The 24,358-nt window shown below is 39.4% G+C and overlaps 2 protein-coding genes across 2 annotated transcripts in view; both read right to left on the bottom strand.

Moving 5' to 3' along the window:
* Nucleotides 1-3,682, bottom strand: part of lrrc58b (leucine rich repeat containing 58b) — a 7,560-nt gene extending 3,878 nt beyond the window's left edge. The window contains exon 1 of the mRNA XM_010779708.1: nt 2,933-3,682. Within this exon, the coding sequence (XP_010778010.1) occupies nt 2,933-3,393 (461 nt within the window). The 5' untranslated portion in view covers nt 3,394-3,682. The remainder of the gene's footprint in view (nt 1-2,932) is intronic.
* Nucleotides 3,683-4,671: 989 nt separating this feature from the next.
* fstl1b (follistatin-like 1b) lies at nt 4,672-14,209 on the bottom strand. Its single transcript, XM_010779730.1, has 10 exons — nt 14,147-14,209; nt 12,769-12,870; nt 12,506-12,635; nt 10,919-10,951; nt 10,487-10,617; nt 9,572-9,690; nt 9,110-9,222; nt 8,265-8,375; nt 8,048-8,142; nt 4,672-6,023 (listed from the first exon to the last, which is right to left on the bottom strand). The coding sequence occupies exons 1-10, from the start codon at nt 14,207-14,209 to the stop codon at nt 5,979-5,981; spliced, it is 942 nt and encodes a 313-aa protein (XP_010778032.1). The 3' UTR covers nt 4,672-5,978.
* Between the last annotated feature and the right edge of the window lie 10,149 nt (nt 14,210-24,358).

The following is a 24,358-nucleotide window of genomic DNA, read 5'->3' as shown; positions in this document are numbered from 1 at the left end:
GACTACTACACTTACTGTTTAACTATTTTGGGTTACTTAATGTTACTTCATGTTAAGGACTAATAAAAAATGACATAGGCTGTAATGCTAACTAACGTGCTAGCTACTAGCTAGGTAGCTAACTTGATCCAGCCACTCCTGGTCCTTTCATCAGACGGGAAGCGAAAGAATGAGCAAGACCCATTGCTGGTATGATAACAACCTGGTACTAAGCACACAGGCATTTTGATAAAGTTATCTTATCTTAGCCAGCGCCATATATATAGATGCTATCTATATGGCGCTGATCTTAGCTATCTCTTAGTGGAGGAAAACAGTTATGACATCACTTACGCAAATCTGGGATTTGTAGTCTTTCTAGTTGCGTATTTTTCATAGTCTTATATTTCAACAGTTTTACGACAAACTGTGACTTTTTTTACATGGAAATGAAAGATAAGTTTTCTCTCTTCATTGACTTCAATGCATCATTTTCCGAAAAAAGGTCCCATGGACCGGAAGTAGATGGGCGTGACTTCGCCACTCTATTTAAAACTGTCTTTGCATGGGCTGATTCTGTGAGAACAGCACCATCTACAGGCCTGGCATATGTACTACAGCGTCTCCAGCGCTTTCGAACGGCAATGTCCGTGGCTGTCTCCTCCTGATTGGTGGAGTTGGCTCAATAGCCGTAGCGCCACTTCTGTGACGTCATAGAAGTGTTCAAATCTGGATCAGTCTGTATCAGATCCGTTGCAGCCCCTTTTTAAAAGATTTGGGTATGGAGGAAAATAGAGAGGGTTGTGTTTTCTGACACTTGGTGAGTTCCCTGGAACACCGGGGACACACATTCATGTGTAAAAGACGCACAACAGTGCATTTTGCATGATAGGTCACCTTTAAGCTGTCTGTGGCTCTTTCCTGCTGTAACGATGAAAATATCCCCTCTGTGGGACTAATAAAGGTATTCTGATTCTGATTAATATAGTATTCATCCATGCTTTGATTATATGCGCGAGTGTTTTGTAATAAAAAATATATGTGAAAATAAATTCTAAAAATGTATTAAAATGACAAGCACATGTGTGTCCTCAATACACCAGAAAATACCTTTATTTGGCTTTAAGCTGCTTCAGTATTTACGGTAAATTAAGTATTTTGAAACATCCCTGAAGCCTAATTGTGACAAAAATGTGTTAACCCTAACCCTTTATTAAAAGGAAACCATGGGAAGTTTGACAGGAAAGGGTCACTACAAGTTATAGTACATGAAGTGGCTCTTATTTATGGCCTCTTACTGAATGTGCAACAACAAAGTTTTAGCATATGATAAAGTAAAAAAAGACTTGGATGTTTGATCACAGTGACTCATGGGTCACAGTGACCCATGGGTCACTGTGACTTGCTACTGTTAAAGTCTGGAAATGATAAGATAGTAAAGTCAGGACTGACCTCCTTTTCTTCCACATACTGTACATCTTCCAAAAGCATTACAATGAGAAATTAAGTGCTAGTTTGTTTATTTCTATACGTGTTATATATTATTCCACATACTTTGCATTAGGGCTGCTCGATTATGGCAAAAATCATAATCTCGGTTATTTGGGTCAATAATTGATATCACGATTATTAAAAACGATTATCCATTTACTTTGAAAGTTTCCATTTATTTAAAAAAAAATGTGAACAGTATGTTTTTAACAGTTGATTACCCTGAACTTTAAGCATAATTCAACTGAATTTTTTTTTTCTTTTTATAAATAATCGTTTTATTTCGATTATGTTGTTTTCATAATCGTTGCAGGCCAAAATCGTAATTGTGATTAAAATGCCCTACTTTGCATATTCTTTAAAGAAGTGTCAGTTAAAATGAAAACTTGGCGTATTATGTAGAATGTGGGGGGAGCCTTCTTTAATCCTTTTGTGTTTTCCTTTTAGATATAATCGCTTTGAATACAAATAGTAATGATTGTCACAAATATTCCATAACACTTTTTCCAAACTTTCCCATAATAAAAAAACAGCCGGGGGTTGTTACTGGCACAGCAAGTAGTAAACAACTATCCTGCACATACTATGAATCATGATGTTTACAAGACATAGTGACTGGAAATGATCCCAGAAGCACCTTTTACAGCTTTTGGTACATTCTGCAATACACTATTGATAACAAGTGGTTTAAAGCTTTCCAGTTAGAGCACATGTCATCAAATGTTGCAATATACCACACGTGAGGACACATGTTTGGTTAAAGGCTGATATGGTTAGAGGAATGGCAATGCACGAGTGTATGCACTAATATAGGCACTTTGTCTCTAAGCCATTTATTTGTTTTTACTTCAACTACACTTTTACAATGTACACATATGTTCACTGTCAATGAATCTGCTAATTATTTAAATCAGTTGTTCGATTTCACTTGGTCCACTCCATGTCAAAAATGTGTGAAAGATGAAAATGTCCAGCAGACACAGTTAGCAATATAAAGTCCGAATCACTTAATTCATAAAGTTGAATGAAACAAATTATCAAAATGTTAAATATTAAGTCTTTGTTGATTACATTTATTAATATATAATTTAAGATGTACAACTAGTTGTCACGTTTTGCTTAACATACTAATATTAAGCAACACATTTTTGTTTAGATAACTCGACAGTTTGAACACTATTATACGTTACTCATTTATAAGTGAGGTAACCATAGCAACATCGCTAGGTTCCATGTTATACTGAAGCTATCAACCTAAACCGTACTTAAATAATGTGAAAACGGTCATTGCACTGAAGTCGATAATATTCGCCGAAAAACAATAATACACTTGGAAGTAGGCTAAGTTGCCTTGTACGTCCAACATCCCGCCCACTTCTGTAAAGCTACCTCGTATGACCTAGATATAGAATATTGTGGGATATATAAATAGAATATTGATATAGCTACCCTCTTGACCTACCTGGTTAGATTTTCTATCTCTGAAGGTATGCTTTTCAGTCTGTTTCCGCCGAGGGAAAGCGACTGCAGACGGACCAGCTTCATACACTGAAGTGGTATCTCCTCGAATCTATTCCCACTAAAGTTCAACACTTCCAGCTGCAGAGAGCCGAACTCTTTGGGCAGCGAGAACTCGTCCAGTCGGTTGTTCTTGGCTATCAGCTGCCTCAGCCTGGGCAGCCGTGTTATCCCCTCACAGATGGCCGACAGCCCGTTGTTGCTGATGTCCAAAAACTCGAGGTTGCAGAAAAGGCTGACCGACGAGGGCAGCGAGGCTAACCGATTGTAGTTCAGGTAGAGCTGTTTTGTGTCCTTCTTCCTCTCGTCGCTAACACTGTCGACGGAGAAAGTGTCCAGGCTCAAACGGGAGTAGTCCAGCACGTTGTCGCCTACTGCTGCAGCTGCCCCTTCGCGAATCTCCATTTTGGTAGTTTTAGCGTGAATTTAAACTCAGAACAAATTCCTTGCAGAAATTGTTGCTTTAGGCTGAACGCCCCCGTAAACCGCGAGTTAGCTCCAGGATTTGTTGTCTGTTTTGGACCTCAAGAATGGGAAGATTTCTACACAGCCACTCGTAGAAACCTAACCACATCACAAGAGGGAAATCTAGGTCACTACTTTTGTACTGAGGACACGCTACTGTAGCTACATGATCCAACATTGAATGTGGTGTTGCTCTCCTACAGTGCAGCCGTTCTTTGACATAATCGTTTACGTCCATGTTTAGACATTGGCTAATACTTGACACTGACCCCGCCCACGCACCCGTTGATTGGTTAGTCTCCCAGTCTGTCATATATCAGAAGTACTAATCAAGAGATTTGTAGCAGGTTTATATGGGCACCGTTTATTGATATTTTTATAGCCGTACAACAACACGTTGCTGTGTGTAATTGCTTAATTTTCTCAGTCTAGTTACAACAGAAGATTGATGGCCGATGATCCATCATGCCAACTGTCCAGCCTTGTCTGCCATTATGCAACACCCCTCTTTTATTGCATTATGCAATAGGCTACTCACGCTGACTTGGGTGTGCATAGAATGTGAATATGGTACAGGATAATCGGGTTGCTCCTACTGTATTCAGATCTATCCACATGCCTGTCACTGCCGTTCATTTTATAGCTTGCTATATGATGAGAATTAGGGCACATTCAAGTTGTGTACAGTTTTGAGAAACTGTTAATGGCTGCTGTAGTTAGTTAACACACATTTAGAATCAAAATATAAATGATAAGATAAAATGCACAAGATGTTCAAGCGTCCAAATGTGGAAATGTTTTCACATGGACCAGCTAAAATACAGGGATGTTTAAGCCTAAAAGTGCACTTGGCCCTCATATTACCTTTACAATGTACTATAATAAGAGTATGAATGTAAAGTTATGCAAGTGCTTCACAGAACATTACCAAAGACAAGAGCAAGAAATGACAGAGAAAATGGCTATTAAGAAAAGCAAGGGAAGAATAACTAAGTTTTGGAAAATATATGTGTGAGAGAAACTGTCTGGTTGATAGGTAATAACAACAATTTGGGATTTTAAAATACTCAGGCAGTCAAATGAGAGTCTACAAGGGAAGTAATGTGTTCCTAATGTATTTGTTATAGGAATAACAGGATGAGGGGGAACTTCCTCTTTCACTTCAGTATTTTGAAATTGTAATTTGGTAAAAACACATACAAAGGGACAAAGCTATGCTATGGTGTATTGGGCTTTATTGGCATACATACATAATCCTTACAGTCTCTGCACCCTTAGTGGAATATAAAGATTTAGCTTGAACCTAATAATACAACTTTCACACAGACATTTATCAAGGATGGAGTCACAAAGCACTGTTTAACTGCTTAACTTCAGCAAAGCACACTCAGGAACACCTATGTTCAGGCAAAGGTAGAAACCATACTTTTTGCAGGTCTAAGGCACTGGTTTTATTGTCAATCCTTCCAATTTAGATACAGGATTTTAACAAATACACATTTTACAAACCAAACTAGTCTCAGCATCACACTTCGTTAGCACACAACCACACAATCACACACACACAATTCATATTCACCCGGTTATTGATGCGTCTACGCTACTATAGCTGAGGCTAGTCCTTCTGTTAGTGATTTTGAAAGCACAGGTATAGCGTTGTTGCTGGGTCCAGAGTAATGTTTTACCTGGAGATGTTTTTACATTATTCAAACATTTCATAAAAACTTTGGTTTTACTTTTCATCATGCTATATTCAAAGATCAGGTCTCACCTTGGTGCAGTTGCTCCACAGTGACAGCTGGACCACTACGTCTTTGTCTCTCAAGACACAGACAGACATGTTTAACCAAAAACCACCAGAGAGACTTGCCTGAGCATAACATGGGAACAACAGTTCCAACTCAAGCTGATAAAACATCGTACATAAACTTGAGCTAAACTAAAGCATAAGAAAGCTAGAAAGGAAAGAAAGAGAAGTGCATTCGTCAAGTAGTGGCCTACTGTGGCAGTTCTATATGGCAACAAAATCAAAATCACTAGTAACTTTACCCACTTGTCCCATCTTCCTGAACCAAGATGCTGATCGTAAAACCTGCGAGGGAGGGGAGAACAATTCTGCAAGTAGTCAGATCTCCAACAGCTCCCGCATTTCAACAGATTAACTCCTAGATCCTTTCAACACTACTTTCTCAAAAAACGACTCCCAAACAGTGAGAACTTGACATGTTTTTTTTTCATAATAACTGTAAAAATATAAGGATTGTAGTAAAAAAATAGCCCCAGCGCTAGTGTAGAGGCAATACCACAATCAAATATGACAGTACTGAACACAGGGGAATCCTATAATACTCTTGCCCCTGAATCTAACAAACATCAACTCAAACACTTAAACATCGTAAAAAAATGTATAATAATTAACAGAGCAAGAAACATGGAAAAGTCAGTATAATAACACATGTTCGCTGAATAAATCAAGTATGGAGAAATGGTGATGACGTGAATCCTCTCCTTCATTGTTTCCTTATTTAGGCCTCCTTTGTGCTGCTGGACTTCATCTTCTCAACAGTTTCCTGTTTCCAAAACAATGAAAAGGATTGGACAAAAAAAGTGAGATATAGTGTACAATTTATTTAACACACTGGATTTATAATGATGTAAGGAAATGTTTGTAAAATCTTTGAAAAAAAAATCAAATGTAATGCTTTATTCATGAAAAGCAACATTGATTTGTAGCAATGTCCTTATGACTGAGTTCAGCTACACCTGGTCACCTCAAACTCGCAGCCAGTTTTGTTTACAAAAGCCTCATAAGCTGCCCTTCTGGAGTAGAGTGTACATGACCTTGCTGACTCAGCCATGGACTCAAGCCAGAGCCCTATAGTCCTACATAAATAAGCAAGCACACACACAAGAGCAGAAATGCCACCAAAACATTTTGACTGTAGAGGTTCCAGAAAGATTTTCAGAACTTGGTTCTAGAACTTCATTCCGAGGTTCTAGATCAGAATTCCTGGTCTAGAGCGGTTGTAGAGGCAGCACGTCTTTATGTGTTGTCCAGGAGGTTCCAGCACTTATTTTTAGACCACTGTTTGTTTCCTTAACACTGGCAGCATTATTCCTTTATGTTCTAAGTGATACCCAGACCTTTTTTAAGCATCAAGTGTTCTACCATTGTAATAGGCTATGTGGTTTAGAGAGCACTTCAACAAGACTCCAATTAAAGCAGCAGGGTGGATTTGGCGTTAGGGCTGCGAAACATATTACACGATAACAGTGACACTAATAAAACATTTATCTATTAATGACTATGAGTGGACAATTAACAGTTGACATGTTGAGTGACTTCTGACAAATGTAGTTAACATATCACATCATGTTAATGCTGCTATTTTGATTAAACTTAGTTTTATACATCTTTCAGTATTACTTAATCCACAATTATTTTTATTTTACGATTCTTACTTCTGTGTGGCATTGTTAAGAGATTGTGTCGTTGAATTTTCTATGGCACGGCTTTGTATTTTTACATTTCTAAATCCTTTAACTGGTTTCACTAATTCCTTCAAAGTATAATTCACTTTTAAGAATACCCAGCTATATATGTTTATGATCGTGAATCATTCACACAAAACCTTAGTTTAGGACATGCCTTCCACTTTACAATCTATATAATAAAATGAAAGGTTGATGATCATTGTAGCGGCCAAAATCCTATAGAACTAAAACAGCCGCTGAGGCACTAGTTAGCGGATCTTACGCAGGGCAATGATCATCCAAGTCCAGACAAGAACCTCCATTTGTGCATTTTATTCCAATAACAAAATGTTTTTTTATCAGGGTGTTTCAAGCCACACAAAGGAAAGCCATAGGAAAGGCTTAAGGAAGAGAGATATAGGAAACCTGTTCATTGTACTTTGTTATTGGAATAAAATGCACAAATGGAGATTCTTGTCTGGATTTGGATGATCATTGCCCTGCGTAAGATCCGCTAACTAGTGCCTCAGCGGCTGTATTAAGTTAATTATCTGTTTTAGATCTATATGATTTTGGCCGCTACAATCATTTTCTTTCTGCCATATTCCCTTTATTTCATATCCATGGCAAATTCGTAGTTTCATCGGCCTTATTTAGAAAACATCTCTTTATTTCCCAGCTTTTTCATTTATTGCTGCTCTTTAAAAGCCAAGATTCATAAAAGTGCTGATACCCTTGTTCACTGAACTGTGTAAGGTTGGTACAGTCACATACAAATGTACAACTACCAATTCTTATGTGAATTGTTTTTTGCTGGCTGAGCAGTTTGATTCAAATACTCTATGCCCTGGAACACATTGCAAGTAATGAAGGTTATATCCTGAAGGAATATCAAATAAGTCACTTGGGCTATGGCTCAATGTCAGGGATATTACATTGACCTTACATTACGTTTATTCCTATGAGCAGAGGGCAGTGATGGCGCTTTGAAAATACACATTGCAAGTTTTGACTTTGGCCAGGTGCTTTTTTCTGACTTATAATTTACGTGCCATATACACGATGAACACATTACATACTTTTTCTTGTTGACAGGGGTTTTCAGATAACAAAGACAGACCTGGTGCTTGTTGAGCTCGGCCACACGGAGGTTCCACTCCTCCTCAGTCATCTCCGCCCCAGCATCCAAAGACTCATCCACAGCTGCCGTTTTGTCTGCACAGATAACAAAATAGTCAAAAATGGCCACAAGGCTTTTTATTTCAATGTGTTTGTGTGTGATTAAAATTACCAAAAGAATAAATAGCATAAAGATCATGCACAGTGTTTGAACTCACCAGTGCAGGTCATAGCAGTGCAAACCCAGTTGCCGCATGCACAAACACATCGGTTACACTCGACCTGGGTCTCTGCTCCGTCCTCATATGTCTCATCCTCCAAGGCACATTCTGCAGAAAGACGCATGGCAAACTTATCAGCCAAAACTGCAGATAGTAGACTGCAGCAGAGTGATAATCGAAACAGCATTTAACTTTAATCAATTTGCATGGCCAAGACTTGTCAGCATTTAAAAATGCCACATCATCCATTCATCCAGTAGTTTCATTTGAAAGTTGTAGGCCTTTGGCATGTTTTTGCTTACTAATCAGTAGTCAGCGATGTGTGTGTGTGTGTGTGTGTGTGTGTGTGTGTGTGTGTGTGTGTGTGTGTGTGTGTGTGTGTGTGTGTGTGTGTGTGTGCGTGCGTGCGTGCGTGCGTGCGTGCGTGCGTGCGTGCGTGCGTGCGTGCGTGCGTGCGTGTGTGTGTGCGCGTGTGTGTGTGTGTGTGCGTTTCCTTGAGTCTGGTGAAGCTCCAGGGTTCAGTGCTCCATCCAGAATGTTATTTCTCTGACAGAGCCTCTGGTTCCTGTGAACTTTATCCCACATAAAGCTGCATCACATGACTGAGCAGACTGAAATCAAGACTTCAAGACTCCAGACTGCAAAAGAACCCAGCGATCTGGCAACCTCGAAAGTTGTGAAATGAGAACCGTAGCTAAAAAAAACAAGCAATTTGAGGCAGTTTGCCAATTGTCAGGACTGCCTAAGTGAGCTTATGTCAATGCATCCATAAACTATATCTAATGGTGTGTAACTCTTTGTTAAACTATGTCAAAGTACACAAGCTATCACTTTAAGCTCACTCTTCTCTGGTGGATTGAAGCCAGGCTTCAGGCAGTTGAGGAACTCATCAAAGCTCAGCTTCCAGTCGGCGTTGTCATCAGAGAGTTCAATGAGGGCATCAACACACAGGCTCCTGGGAAGCACAGATAAGCACGTTGTAAACATTGGATAAACATTAGCTCCTCCAGTGGCAGCACATTGCAAAACAAAGAAGCATACAGAAGAAAGAATAATGAGTGTTGTATCCCGCAGAGTACAGGTGTTTATTCCAGTGCAGGCTCCCACAGGAGGCCTTCAGTAAAGTTTAGCCTGGTTAGATAGAGTTCAATGATTTTCCCCTTCTAGCTTTAAATAGCACAGCCCCACACAGATATGGATCTGCATGTGCAAGCATTGCCACAGCGGAAAACTTTGACACAGTTTGGGTGGAACATTGCAAACAGTGGCAGTGTTTCATTTTCCCTGCCAACAACCACACTGACCTGAGCAGGTTGTTGCTCTCCTGGTCTGCGTAGGACTGCAGCTCCACAACAGAGTCATTTTGTCCGATGAATTTGAGCAGCTCTGAGGAGTCCAGCTGGGAATCACCATTGTCGTAAGACTGCAGAAACGTACAGAGAAACATGAGAGAGACAGTTAATGCTTTTGTACAGTAAATATGAACAATCAAACTAAATATTCACAATTAATATATTACTTATTGGTGTTTTTGATAAACACATCAGTCTAGGACACAGGTACATTTGCCATCACTGCCACAAAATGCAGCTAGAGAACACCAGATGCCATGACAATCTTCCTGTAAAGATGTGGTAAAGTCACTTTGTCATGAACACTTAAAGACTGCCTCTACTTACAGCCTGGATCTCTTTTGTGATATTTTAGAAATGAGGCTGGGACAGCAATGGGTGTTGGAGCATGAAAAACGATATCAATTAATTTTTTGGCATGTATCTTCATATAAATGCTCATCACATTAAATGAACACCAGGGCTGCATATTAACCCGAAGGCTCTGTTTTTATTGTCTGTGTAGGGCAACTTAACAAAGGGTTAGACCATGAGATGCTAAAGTTAGCTATAAATATACTCTCAAATTATGTAACGTATTGTTATGCTGGGACAAAAAAGAAAAAGAAATTAAGCGATTTGCACAAATTGTTCAAAGAACCATCTTCCCATTCTGCTTTAATGTCATTCATGTACTAAGAAGTAGAGGAAGGGCTCCAGCTGACATGCTTGAAAGGTCTGCTACATAAACAATTAGACAGAGTCGGAGGCGGCTCTAAGGAGAAGAGGGTTTGGAGAATGTCCACATGAATATATAAACTTGGGAACAATTGTGTGCACTAATTGAAACTGGGTTCATTCTGTCCTGTACAGAGAGAAAAAGCCAACCTTGAAGTACTTGAGCAGGATGTCAGAGAAGTTGGATCCCTTGGCAAACCATCCGTCTGGGACCACCTCAGTCTGCAGCCACTGGATCACACGACCCCTCAGCTCATTGCGGTCAGCAGCATAGCAAACCACTGCAGGGGAGGGAAGATTTCCATAGGTCAGCAGCATTAATGAATAATCCAAAGGGCAACATTTATCTGGTAAGCTATCATGTTTCCATTAGTGCATACATCAGAAGTTCCATATTAATCAAGTGCTTTCCATTAGACTGTAAAATATAGTTATTGCACAGACATAGTGAACATACCCATAACCCACCTGGGAAACATGGACTTAATCAAAACACAAAAGAGGCACACTAATAAAAAATCATTTAATTTGATTTTTGTTTTTTACGTGGCTAATATACAATATACTAATACAAAAACTCACCTGGGCTGGCAGCGGCCTTTTCTGTTTTCTTCTCTAAAACAACAGAGAAAGACAAGAACATTTAAAACAAAAACATGCATTGACTTGATTCAGAATAATGGAGATAAACTTGGTTGCGACTGAGAATTAGGCCAACGGTCTGCATAGAGTACAGCGTGATGTAACTATTTTCCCTAAATACTTTTTCTGCCACAGCACTGATCAATGTCAAGTTCAGCGGGGACAAAGTGTCATATCACCCAGTGACAGTGGTTAAAGTTCACTCAAGATAAGATGCTAATATTACATTATTTCAGAGATAAGTCAAGGCCAGGAGTCAGCAGGGACATGTGGATGGCCCTATATTGTTCACTAGCCACCCGATCACTTCAGGTATCAAGTCCATGAAAAAATGGCTGCTTCTGAGATCACACACTAATCCGTTCAATTAACTCCTAACAGTATGATCAGCACCTCCTCTACCAATTAACAGATGAGCCATCCACTGAGATAAATGTAACATTTGTGATATTAGGCTATATAAATAAACATTGATTGATTTATTGATGATTGATGAGCCAAATGCTGTCGAATGTTAAAGATACAAAGCAGGCTTTTAGTTAATATTTGAGATTCTCAAGTGTGTGTGGTTGATTAAAATGGCGGCTCCGTTGTTTAGGGTGAGTATGAAGTCATGTTGGGATAATAAAATTAGGAGCTTAGGGGTCCAAATTGGGCGAATGCTCAAATAACAAAACAATAACAAGGTTAGATTTATATTTGAGCTTCTACCCTCAGTTGACTTCCCACATATCCCTGTAATAACATTACATGTTATTAGTTTCAGGAGTCCCTGGACTCATATTTTACGACAGATTACTTTCTGATTGGGTTATATGCAGTGAGGAATATTACATTTATAAAACCAGAGCATTGGTATTGGATCATTGAGGGCATCAGCAGGTTATCAGGTGCAAAGACTTTGATCGCTACATCTTTACTCAGTAACACCATGACATGCTAACCATTGAAGTGTTATTGTTGGGTTATGTATCTATCACACTGATTCAAACAATGTCAGTAATTAATTAGAAAGCATGAACAGGGTAAAGGGTACAGCTACCACATTCAGTTTTTCAATAGCACGATAGCTAGAGGAACGTTTCTCAAGGGTTCAACGTAGCTAAAGCAAAACGTAGCACAGGAAAAAATGTTGGAATATGGTTTAAAAAAGACCCCCTCTGCTTCCATCATACTCCGAATTGGCACCAGGTAGAAAAAGCACCCTTGACTATCAGAACACTTAATGGCCCTTGATAAGAACATACCGTACTTGTAATATTCAATGATAACATTTTTACAGTTTTAACCTCACTCAGAGGTGTAATTTATTGGGATAGTAATAGAGACATTTGATAAAGCAGTTGATGATGCTAAGGTTGGCTTAAAACCTATGTAACAATTATCACATGCCAAAACAGAAATCATAAGTCATTTTATAATGCATTTTATGAAGCATGGGCATCATAGATTATGTGACTCAAACTTTCAATGTTAACTTGTTGTTGAAGTTGTTAAAGATCAACAGGGACGTTTTAGTTCACCAACCATGGCAGTGTCCATCGTGGGCCACCTGGACCTTCAAGCCAGTCAGACAGGCATCCCTGTGGAGCTCACAGTGATTCCTGTAGGTCTTAGAATTACTGCCACACACTGACCTCTTGTGGGGCTTACAGCTCTGCAAAGACATGGGGAGAGAATACAGCTGAAAACTAGGGGAATAGGTATTTTTGAAAGGTTACCACTTTTTCATTGTGTTGAAGTAATGTCCCCTGGTCTCTACAGAGTCACATACTGTATGTAATACTCACCTCTATACACAGACAGCTGGGCTCCCCTTTCTCTGTGACAGCACACTCTCTGCCAGCCCCACAGAATACATTAGCACACACCTTGCTCTTGCTCTGCAGCTCCTGAAAGAAAGGAAACAAATTCAAAGTTGTTATTAATTACTAGGCACTTTATAAACAGTATTGATTTTTACAGATTTCACACACAGGGCGGCGCTGTTGCCCAATTAAATTAACATACACATTTATAGGCATCGGGAAGTTGCCAACCACATTTTAAACATGTACTAACCACAAAGTTTCACATTGAACCATCAAACTTCCTCACAGACGTATACATTGACCGTTTCCTCTTCACTCTGTTAACCAGTATCGTATCTCTTCCTTGAATACATCCGGAAATGAAGAGGCTCTCTGGTTTAATATTTCCCCTTTTTTCTGTTTGTTAATGAGAAAGATATTCCTATAGAATACAATTCCTCTTAAAATTGCTCACAATGGACAATGACATTTGAAGAGCAGCTCCTGAAACAGGAAATGTAACATTCAACTATGCACGTACTGTATCCTCACACACACCAACACGCAGCTGCTATACAGATAAATAATGGTCATTAAAGGAAGATGAAAAATAACTAGTAAAACTAAGTAACATTAAATATACGTATCAAAAACAAATAAGTTAATTCATATTATAAATCTTTGATTTTAAAATGTCTATTTTTCCATGAAATTCGTTTTTTTCCCAACAATTTTTATACAGCCAAAAAGAAGCCAAATAGCCAAAAAAAAACTGTAAGTGTTGTCTTTTCTTCTCAACACTTCATTTTAGCAAACACATCCAAAGACACTAATCAACTCTGCTATCCTGAAAAAAATGACACCATTTCCCCTTTAGGAGGCGCTACCTCACCAATATGGTAAATTCAAATGGTCATTACTTTAGGGTTATTCTTCTGACTCACTTGGAAACACAATTCACCTACTTTCAAATACCTTATACAGTATGCTGTTGATGATTAAGACATTCATAACAAAATACAGCTGCAGCGATGACAACATATCTCAGTTTGAGGTATTGGAGACAAACTGAAGACAGAATGAGAGGCAAGCAGGATGAGACTTCACATGCGTCAGTTAAACTTTTATTTTCGAAAACATAGTCAGTCTAATTTTCTCTTGTTGACGCTTGCCTTTGTTTCCTTGTCTTTTGTTTGTTTATTGAATATCACCAGAGGACTTGCTAAAAAATGAGTTCACTAGAGCTAAAAATCCAACCAATCACAAGACGCCAAGCAAGCGGAGGTCCTAGAGCTGCTTTATGACCCTCATTACTTCTCCCTTACCCTATCTGTGTGTATTTGTATTTGTATAAGTGTGTGTGGGGGTTTGTGTTTGCCTGTGTACAGGGTGTTTCCACATCTGGAGTCTGAGCTGTGTTTTCCTTTGGGCCCATTCCCATGCTCAGTGAAATCTTTTCTCCTCCCTGTTTCTCTAGACTCCCCTCCTCCTCTTTAAGCTGCTGTTTCCTGCAAAAGCGAGACAGAAAGTTGGCCCTCCATGTGTAAGTGCACGTGAGCTGGCTTCCAAGCTGCTGTGTGTGTTTGTCCAAAGTCTGGTATGTAGGTGAACCTGGAGCTGGATTTCTGTGACCAAACTCTCATAAGCTCACTAATGAAAGAATATAACAAGATGGATGCTGGGAGAGGGGCGGCAGTCACATGCATGTGTTGCAGTGCAGCAGCGTTAACCCTGAATTGGTCTGAGGAGAGGGATCGTAGGGTTTTGCTTCATTTCTATGCATACTTTTAGAGACACGCACATATTTGCACTCAGGAGTTGAGGTCATGGAAAATCTTCAAAGCGATCCCTATGGCTTTGAGCATGTTGGACAATTCCGTTTGTTAGACACAGCTGGGCGAGAAGCTTGTTGAAACCTGTAGAAACCTTCGATGAGATCATGAATAATGGATGGGCGGCTTAGATAAAGCTGGTGTAAACGTAGAGCTCTGACCATCTCTATAACCAGCAGAGGAAGCGTTTCTGAAGTGGTTTGTTGCTATGGTGAAAGCATGTTCAGGTTCCTGTTTTGGAAAGATCACAGAGGTGTCAATCAAAAGAGGCAAATGGAACCAAGTCCCTTAGTTATATCACAGCAGAGTGTGTTCAGGATTTATTATTGACACAGACTGTACAAAAACAATGGACAATCGACTGTAATGTCACCAAACCACTCTTCAACACACCAGGGAAGGGAGGCTGCCTTATGTGGACATAAATCATGCCTGCATGGAGCCTTCATTGTTGCTATGAACTGGAGCGGGCAGACATGCATCATCATCAAGTACGGTTGTTGTCCTTGTTTTGGCTCCTAACCTTGCCTTGGTCACAATTCAAGGCTTACATAGAACCCGGACAATATTTATCTCCCTGTGTGACTCTAAATCTGTCATATTCAGCTATTTAGTTTGAGTTATATTTGATAAAAATGCACATATTTTCTGGTTTCAATACTCTTCTTTGATAGAAAAAGGTTATATCATTGAGTTGTTGACATTAGAACAACATTGAGGACATCCTTTCGGGCTTTGGAAACAATGACCATGGATTTCCTAATTCTTACATTTTATAGAACAAACAACTTATCCATTAATCAAGAGCGAAAATAGCCGTTTGTTGTACCCGTATTTAGGATTAAGAGTTTCAGAATTGAGGCTTTTAAACTCCACTCCTGCACACATTGCATACATTGATAAGGTGTTAAAGCATGACAGTATCCTGGCTTTCTACCACAGTAACAGATGGCAAATTCAGGTGTCTCTCGACCAAGGTAATTTGTGTTTCAGAAACCAAGATTAAGACCATAATGTCAACATGCTGAAACACAACCAGTATTCTCTGCAGACCCCACCATGGGTGGATGCTACAGCGTATGCAACACACTCATTAACCTAATCACCATCAGAGCAAACATAACCATTTTTTCTCTACAACTCAGCACAAAAAATAACAAACACACCCGCTGTTTGTGTCCTACTAAAATGACATACATTTTTCATTATAGCCAACAAATGATGCAATATTTTCCTTCACATTAAAAACCAAACACTGGAGCTATAGCTCAGGTACGTGACTGGTGAGTCATAACAGATTAAACAGAGGCGTTAATACAGAGAGCTGCCTCAAGCATTAAACTGATTGCATATACAGTGTACACATTTCACAGCTCATTTTCCTCTGTCCCTTTTCTTCCATTTCTTTGTGTTTTAATCTTTTAGTCAAGAGGTTACAATTATTTAAAGGTTTGAAGAAGATAAAAAGATGAGTGATATTTCTCAAAACCCTCAAGTGCATATTTAATCTTCCTAACTCTGCGTGGTGCCTTACAATTCAAGTCGAGTATACTTTTATTTCTACTCTGCGGTAGCTCTCTCTGTCATGTCATCTCACTCTCAGTACCGTGCCCTTTTTTAGGCTCCAAGAGACATGTCAGTGATCCGAGACCAGTTTTGCAGGGCTGGATATGAAAGAGAGGAAGAAGAGGATGAAGAGGCTTTAAATAAAGTCTGAAGAAACAGGTAGCTGGTGAAGATAAAAGACGAAAGGCAGGAGATTGTGTGCGCTCTAAAGTCAATTTTGGCGTCATGCTAAGGCCGACTGCAGTTGAAAGCAATATATTTCCGCTTCATTAAAAAAAAAAAAAAGCCTATTTCATTATTCACTGCTGATAAGGCCGAACAGCAAGGCTAAACCTGCCCCCACTAACACATGAAAAACACATTAAAACCTCGTTCTGCATGTCTTTCAGCTGTACATGCACAACCGTATGAGAAATGAAGCCTATCCGCCATTTACTGCATGTTTTGTGCATATGTGTTTGTGTGTCACTGTGTGTGCGAGTGTGCATATTGGTGTGTATCTCGGTGACGCTCCATTGATTTAGCCGGCGATTCGATGCTTCTCTCCCATGGGTGTCACTTTAGAGACACGGTGAATCCATTCCCACAGTGCACCCTGCCCCCTCATTAACATAGCGAACATTGATTTACGGATTGTAAACAACCTTCCCTGGATGAGCCTGCGTGGATAAACAGCCTACTGGACATAACTTTTAAAAAACAATACTTAACTTTAATTATTAAATACCGCAATTAAACCTTGTGTTGGTAATTATAAAACAGTATGACTTTCTGTAGCAATCAAGATCAGTTTAATCAGCTTGATTGGTGTATTGAGCACACAGAGCTTCACTTAATGCAATCCAATACAACAGCCCAGCAGTAAACACTGTTCATATTGAGCTTTCCCAACACTGTTTGAGACGTTGATTCAGCGCTTGGCTCATTGTGGAGGTTTTACTTTCCTGGGCTGTAGAATTATAACACATCACAGCAAAGGTGAAAGGTTGTTCGGCTTTAGCAGCATGCATCAGCTTCTCTATGTGATGTTTCCATTATAGCTGAATATAATAAGCTGCAGAAAGATAGGATTTGTTCTGTTTTTTTACGAGATGTATTGCATGAAGCTAGATGTAAGCGTAAACCTCAAAGATACAAACGTTCGACAAAAATGTTCCTCTTTCCCCTACGGTACAGTAAGCCTGGTGAGTGTCTTTATGAATAAAATATTAAGCTTTTGACAACTTGAAATGTTAAAATAAAATCATCTCAGAATGGTGAAAGAATATGGGAGATTAATGTGGTTTTTATTCACTCTAGTCACTAATATGAATTACTAATCTATATGCCACACTAGAAAAAATGCTGCCCAAAAAACAAGAAAAGAATAAATGATTACAAGATTTAAAAATAGTTGAGATGCTTTTTCGGCATCTTACTCCCAAAAACTTAAAGTTATTCTTCGACTGAAAGTATATTTCAGAACTCACAATGAAGATGACAGGAGCCGCTGAGACAGTTAATTCATAGCAGACATTAAAGCTTCCATCTGTGTGCTGTCTCAATTAAAATGTTTAGCTGCTATTAATTAAAAGTTAGGCTTAAAACATACTTCTAACAATAATTATTATGTAGAACAATTTATATTATATGGTTGTTTTTAGAACAAAATGGATATTTGGTACATATGAAGGAATTAAAGGAGAAGTTCGACATTTTGAAAGATACACTTTATCAATTTTTTTGTCGAAAGTAAAGAGGATAAATTCCACTCATGTATATTAATATGAATCTCCAGCTAGCAGCAGATTAGCTTAGCATAAAGACTTGAAAAAGGGAAATCAGCTAGCCTGTCTCAACGAAGAAACCTCCAAAGTCAATGAACAAGATTGAAAGAAAATAAAAAACGCCAAGTCGTAGGAACTATTTCTTTTAAATTGTGTTCGGTTTGTTCAGAGTATTTACAAGTATAAAAAGTTAAAGTGTGAATCTTGATGTAACTTTATTCAGTTTATTTCCAGACTAAAATGACTTTATTTCCTATATCATGTAGGCCTACTTCACTGCCAACAAATTGTCTCAGACGGACGGACAAATGCACGCACGGCCAGGCAATGCAACCCACTGTTTGATAAGCCTGTTTTCAGTAGGAGAAACAATGAAGGTGGAAAAAAAGATGAAGCAAGGTGAAGGACAGGATTAGAGGTAGGGGGTGTACATTCCTGAGCTTTGTTTAACCTCAGCTGGAGTCCGACAGAGTTCGTCTTGAACCAAAATCTCCTCAGTATCTAGGTCAGAGAGGTGCCGGCTCTCCCCCTTCCTCTTCCCTCTGTCTCAGATTGTCCAGCTCTGTCAGTACATGAGACCATGCCGGGAGCAACGAGAAGGCAGGGGGGGGGCTCCACTGCGCCTCCCTCTCACTTCTCTTCCCCTCGAACCAGAAGAGAAGTGGAGCACAGCCAAAGCAGAATAAGAACCACTCGTACACTAACTACAAACCACGAGGAATTTAAACAAGCTTGTGACTTAATCCATCCCACAGGGGAGAAATATAACAGACGATCATTGGTTCCAGTTTTTAAAAGCTATAGAATTTCCCATCAATAATTCAAGTGACTTCATTCTCAAATGACAAGCATTTTCTTCCATTTTAAACCATTCAACTGTATCTTTGTATATACCAAATCAGGTTTAAGCCTCATTGCTTTCGTACTTCACAGCCTCCTGAGATCAGAAATACTCACTCAACCCCCAACAACAACACAATAATGAGGCCAAAGTGAGAGTACTTTCAGTGTGTACTAAAGATATGAGAAGTACAAGTGGTCTCGAATGCTTTACGGTGGACCAGGTCTGAGATGCAGAAACAAAGGGACTCTGTGAAACGACCAGTATACACGCAGATCTGCCTGTTATCCTTCTCCCTGTTTCTTATTCAGTGTGAAAGGAATGCACCAACGGACAGGATGATGTCACCCAGTCTGCAGCCTCTTATTTTACACCCACAGGCCCCGTTGTTCAAGAGCTGAAATGTAACAACTACACCCTGAAAGAAAGAAGAAGAAGAAGAAGAAGTAGAAGAAGAATGGACAAAGAAATGAAGGATTGAAGGAAGATAGATAAAGTCAAACACAGTGAAAGTGAGAGAGGGAGAATAAAGAAAAGCAGGAAATTAGTCACATTCTGGGCAGAGCCACATCCGCTAGCAGTTAAAATGTCAGCGGAGAACATAAAATGCTATGAACAGCAGCAGCCCCAGTCTCCCCTCCCCTGTGCACGCGGTTGTCACCCTGCTGGGACAAAAGTGTCCCCTCTCCACCACCTCACCTTTGGAAATCCCCGAGGGAACTGTAACACTTTAATCCGTCTCAATTCATCGACATTTCTTGTCATCTTTTTCTGCATAAAGTACAGATTGTGTTTGTTTGTTCTCTAATCATTGATCCAATCATTTCCCCCCATGTCCTTTTACTCTCTTATTCTCTCCATCTACTTTGCCACCTTTACCCCCCCCCCCCCCCCTTTACCAACCCACCCCTGCTGGTTCTGGGCATTTTTCCATTGACAGGAAAGGAGAGAAGAAGGGGAGGGAGACAGGGAGGGAGGGCTCTTGCTAGACGCAGGCCAAAAGAATGAGTAGATTCCCTGCCCTCTTCTCTGCTCCCTTTCTGAGGCCAGTATTGGGGCTAAAGGCTGGAACATGTTTTTAGAAGGAAGAGGCTCATTTAGAGACTGCGTGACGTGTGCAGCCATTTAAAATCTGTTCAGAGACCTCCACCTTCATCATGTCCATGTCCAACGGTCAGAGGGGATGTGATGATAAATCCATACAACTTAATCTGGGACGCAGAACATTTCTCGTAAACTCTGACAAGGCATGTCTACATCTTAATGTTTCCTGTACGCTATAGAAAACCTTTGGGACATTTTTCATGTTGGGTTCAACTTGGATAAATAACCAGCCAATTCATCAATAATGAAAAAACGTCCACAAAAGCGTGATCCTTAATTCAGCGCCAACTGTGCCTAAACTCTTCGTAAGGACATTGGTTCAGTGTTATTCCATACTACTGAATCATTCATTTTTGTTACTCTGCTTTGAATTTCTTGTATACTTTCTTAAACTTTAAAGCAACCCTATAGTTTGTATAGGTACAAGACATTTAAGGCAGCTCCATTTGCTAAATAAAGGTATTTATATGTGTTTAAAGCTCAGAAAAGCTAGTAAGATGAACTCAGAGTTCAGGAATGAAGCTCAATGCTTAACCAATTTAATCGTTTGAGAGGAATGCTTGTTTACTTAATTTGGTGACTGGATTTATGATCCCCACAGGACTTGCAATAAAAGTTTTCCTGACGATTCTGACCTACAGTATGTTGAACTCACAGACGCCATGCCTTGCTTATAAAAGTTACTAATAACACTGTACTTTTACTAAGCAAGCATTTCCTTGTAATCAAGTGTTTTTTAAAGTATGATATTGCAACTTTACCTTACAAAGAGATAGTTTAGCTTAGGCTTTTGAAGTGAGGTAAAAAGGGTATTACCTACAGTGTTTACTTTGGTGAACTCTCACTAACCCTTTAAAAACACTATGGCAACACAACAACACAAACAAACTAAACACTCAAGGCAGCGCTAGAAGATCAATTCCCATGTGTTCTCAACGAAGTCTGGTGGTAGCTTGTTCGAAAGGGCTTTTTTTTACGGCAAGGTAAAGCGGAATACATATTCTAAATATAGCATACACTTAAAGGTGGGGTAGGTAAGTTTGAGAAACCGGCCCGAGATACGCTTTTTGTTATATTCCATGGAATGCACTTAACACCCCGATAGCGATTAATATCTTAAGTGCTTTGACAAAAAATCCATAAAAAGATGTCATCTGTGGAAGCCGTAGTACTGTAAAAAGCACGACCAATCATCTGAGCCGGCCCGGCTAAAATAACTGGATGGCCTACCTGCCTGTCAGCCTTCCATCTGTGCACAAACTTATCTCGTGCCCTCATTGGTCATGTGCGCGTTCGTGTGTGTTGGAGGAGGGGCTCTGTAAGGAAGTAGCAGATTTCTTCCGGCTGTGTATTTTCAAATTCTAGCGCACTCGAGCTGGTTTCTCCAAAATTACCTACCCCACCTTTAAACTTGCAGATTTTGAAGCCATATAAGATGTTTTAAGATAAAGAACACGTTTTCACTTCCCTCTTTTTAAAAGGAAAAAGCAGACGGGTTGAGAAACATAGCAGAGAGGAAGGGGAAAATGGAACCAACAAAAAACAACTTCGGTTCAATGCTGTCCTTGGAGGAACTCATGTCTTCTGCTTAAGAGTGTTTGTTTTGGGTTTGGAAACAGGAAGTGAGCCCCTCTCTGCACAGCTGTTCAACATCACCCTGCAGCCTGTGACAGGAGGATCCTGTACTCGAAGCCTCACACTGTTATCACTTCTTGGCCCCTTTACTTTGGTCTCTCCCACTATTCCCAAGCTGATTGCCAAACTCCCCCCCTCCGTGCTGCCCTTTAATGACTATTCACCCACTTCACATATCTGTGGCCTTAGTGATAAGTAAGCTGAAGGCTGTAATACACACAGATGCGAGCTCTGAAAACAACACTCAGTTTTATTCTGTTTTTTCCAGTTCTCGCCAAATGTCTGCCAAGTGTTTGGACTGTGCAAAATTCTCTTGCATCATGTCGCTGTTATTTAATGAGTAGTATAGTACAGTCACTGCGTATGGTGCTCCACCTTTTCCCTTTCTGGGTTCAATGCTGCATTTCATTTCCATTCTACTTTTATTGACCACTAAAAAGCTTGTGCGTCTACTCACAGCTGGTAATTCTGTCACATTTCCTGTGTGTGTGCACTCCTCCCTCTGCACTGTTGCCCATGGAAACATGAATCTCCCAAGATTCCCAGATACAGGCATTCCATATTTTAATCACAAGGCTTTATTTTCCTTTTCTCCCCTTGTTCTCAACATGACCTCACCACCTTGCTACCCCCACCCAAATGTATTACAGCATCAGCTAGCCCTGCAGTGCCTCAGTCCTTATCCACATCCCAACCCTTTTCCTGAGTTCTCCCTTCTCATCCGTGATAAATAGTAATCACCAGGGACCACCCACCCTCCACACCATTATTTTGTAACCTCTAATTGTTTAACTCTTTCCTGTCGTCTAAAAACAAATTCCTCCTAAAGAGCAAAATACCTACTGTAGTCACAACCGTGCAGGCAAATGAAGGTTTCACATTTTCTGAAACGTTATTTAAAAGACAGACAAGAGCAATGTCTAACATCTCCCTCTAACATTCACCATTGCTTTCTCTCTTCATATGTTAACTTGTATATAGACTCGTATTGCATTATTCCATTTTTTCTCACTTTTTTTAAAAAACGATTATTAAAAACGATTATCCATTTACTTTGAAAACATCCATTTATTGAAAAAAATGTTTGAACAGTATGTTTTTAACAGTTGATTACCCTGAACTTTAAGTATAATTCAACTGAAACCAATACAAAAACATATTTAAAAATTAAAAAATTAAAATAATAGTTTTATTTCGATTATGTTGTTTTCATAATCGTTGCAAGCCAAAATCGTATTTGCGATTAAAATACGATTAATTGAGCAGCCCTAGCCAAGATGACATTTTAGACATTTTTATGATTTTAGAAATTATCATACTTGCAAAAGTGCCAGAGCTATATGAAGATGTGAAAGTTTTTGTTAGCATTACAAATTCAACAACTTTGTAGTTTAAGTAGAAGTCCTTTCAGATCCTTCCATGTGTCCGTTTCAAAGCCAGCTCTTATCTTTAATTAGCTTCTTCATAGAGAATTAAAATAATGTCAGACTCAATGCAAATACATCACTGCTTCTCAAATTCACTGACCATGCATACAGAATACAAGGTGAGAAATGAAAGTGTATTTAAAATGGTGGAATGTATAACAGGCATCAACACATCCACTGTTTCTTCAGAACTACATTAGCTTGGCGTTTTTTTGTTTTGTTACTGCTTTATCTGCTATATTAAAAATATCTATGTCTTTGTTAAACTTAAATGATTTCACTAAGATGATAAAAGGGACATTACTTAGAGAAAACAAAGAGCCCTCTGTTGGTTATCAGTGTTGTGCATGTTTAACTCAGCTGGGACCCTAGTTCTGTGGAAGAGTGGGAAACTTTGGTTCACTGCAGGAGAGCAGGGCAGACTATTTCTGGGGCTCGAGGCCTGGGAAAAAGCCCAGAGCTGTGCAGGCAGCCTGGATCTCAGCTCTCTAACCCCTCAGCTCCTCAGAGAGGGTCCCTGCCTGGATATGCTACACCACATCTGAAACATGCTGTAATCTAGCATACAGAGCAGTTGAGCATGTCTAAACAAGGAACATTTTCTTTTTATAAGTCTTCTTAAAGCAGTGCCTTTTCCATGTGTTTCAAGTAAAAAAAAAAAGGTCTGTGTCGACACTAAACAAAAACAAGCTATTTCTGAACTCTGACTTTCATGGAAACAAATCCTCAGATGTAGCAAGTTTTAAAGTAACACATACAGTAAAGAGTTAATGCACTGTTATTTAAGACGGTTTTACTTTATATAATGCATAAAGCATGACAGAAAAAGTGCATGCTTGTAGAAACACTTGTATTCAAGGGAACAGTGGTTGCTTGGACGATAGTAAAGAACTAGTTTGAATCGCCAGGCCATTTTGGAAAAAAATAGTGTGGTTCACTCACGGATGTCACTTCATTTATAGTGCAGTACATTGGCCCCACTGTGAACACTCAAGTGTGCATTGATACTGTTGAGGTACTGCTGACTGGCTGTCTTTGATGTCCCTAAAGTGGTGGTATCAAAAAAGACACTCTGGTATACAGCAATGAATTATTCGCTCTTACATCATGCCACAGAAAATGCTGCTTTAATCACATGAGAAAGTCTATCCCCAAACGTGACAAATCAGGGTTGTTTGGTACTATGATGCTTTGCTTTTGAAAACCAAAATACTACCATAAATAAGTTCCATAACCATTCAAATTGGCTACAATGCCCTCCACAACATTATAGTGACACATGTTAAAGGATTAATTCACCCACAGAATGACCATGTATGCATCAATTACTCAACCCGTGTTACATAAGATTCTTGAAGGAAACATTGTTTTTCTTGCATACTTTCCTAGTAAACCAAGATTTTAAAAACTGAGAAAAAT

The sequence above is a fragment of the Notothenia coriiceps genome, unplaced genomic scaffold (assembly GCF_000735185.1).
Source record: "Notothenia coriiceps isolate Sejong01 unplaced genomic scaffold, NC01 NC01_scaffold00020561, whole genome shotgun sequence".
NCBI classification, from domain to species: Eukaryota; Metazoa; Chordata; class Actinopteri; order Perciformes; family Nototheniidae; genus Notothenia; species Notothenia coriiceps.
This window is presented reverse-complemented; position numbering and strand designations above follow the sequence as displayed.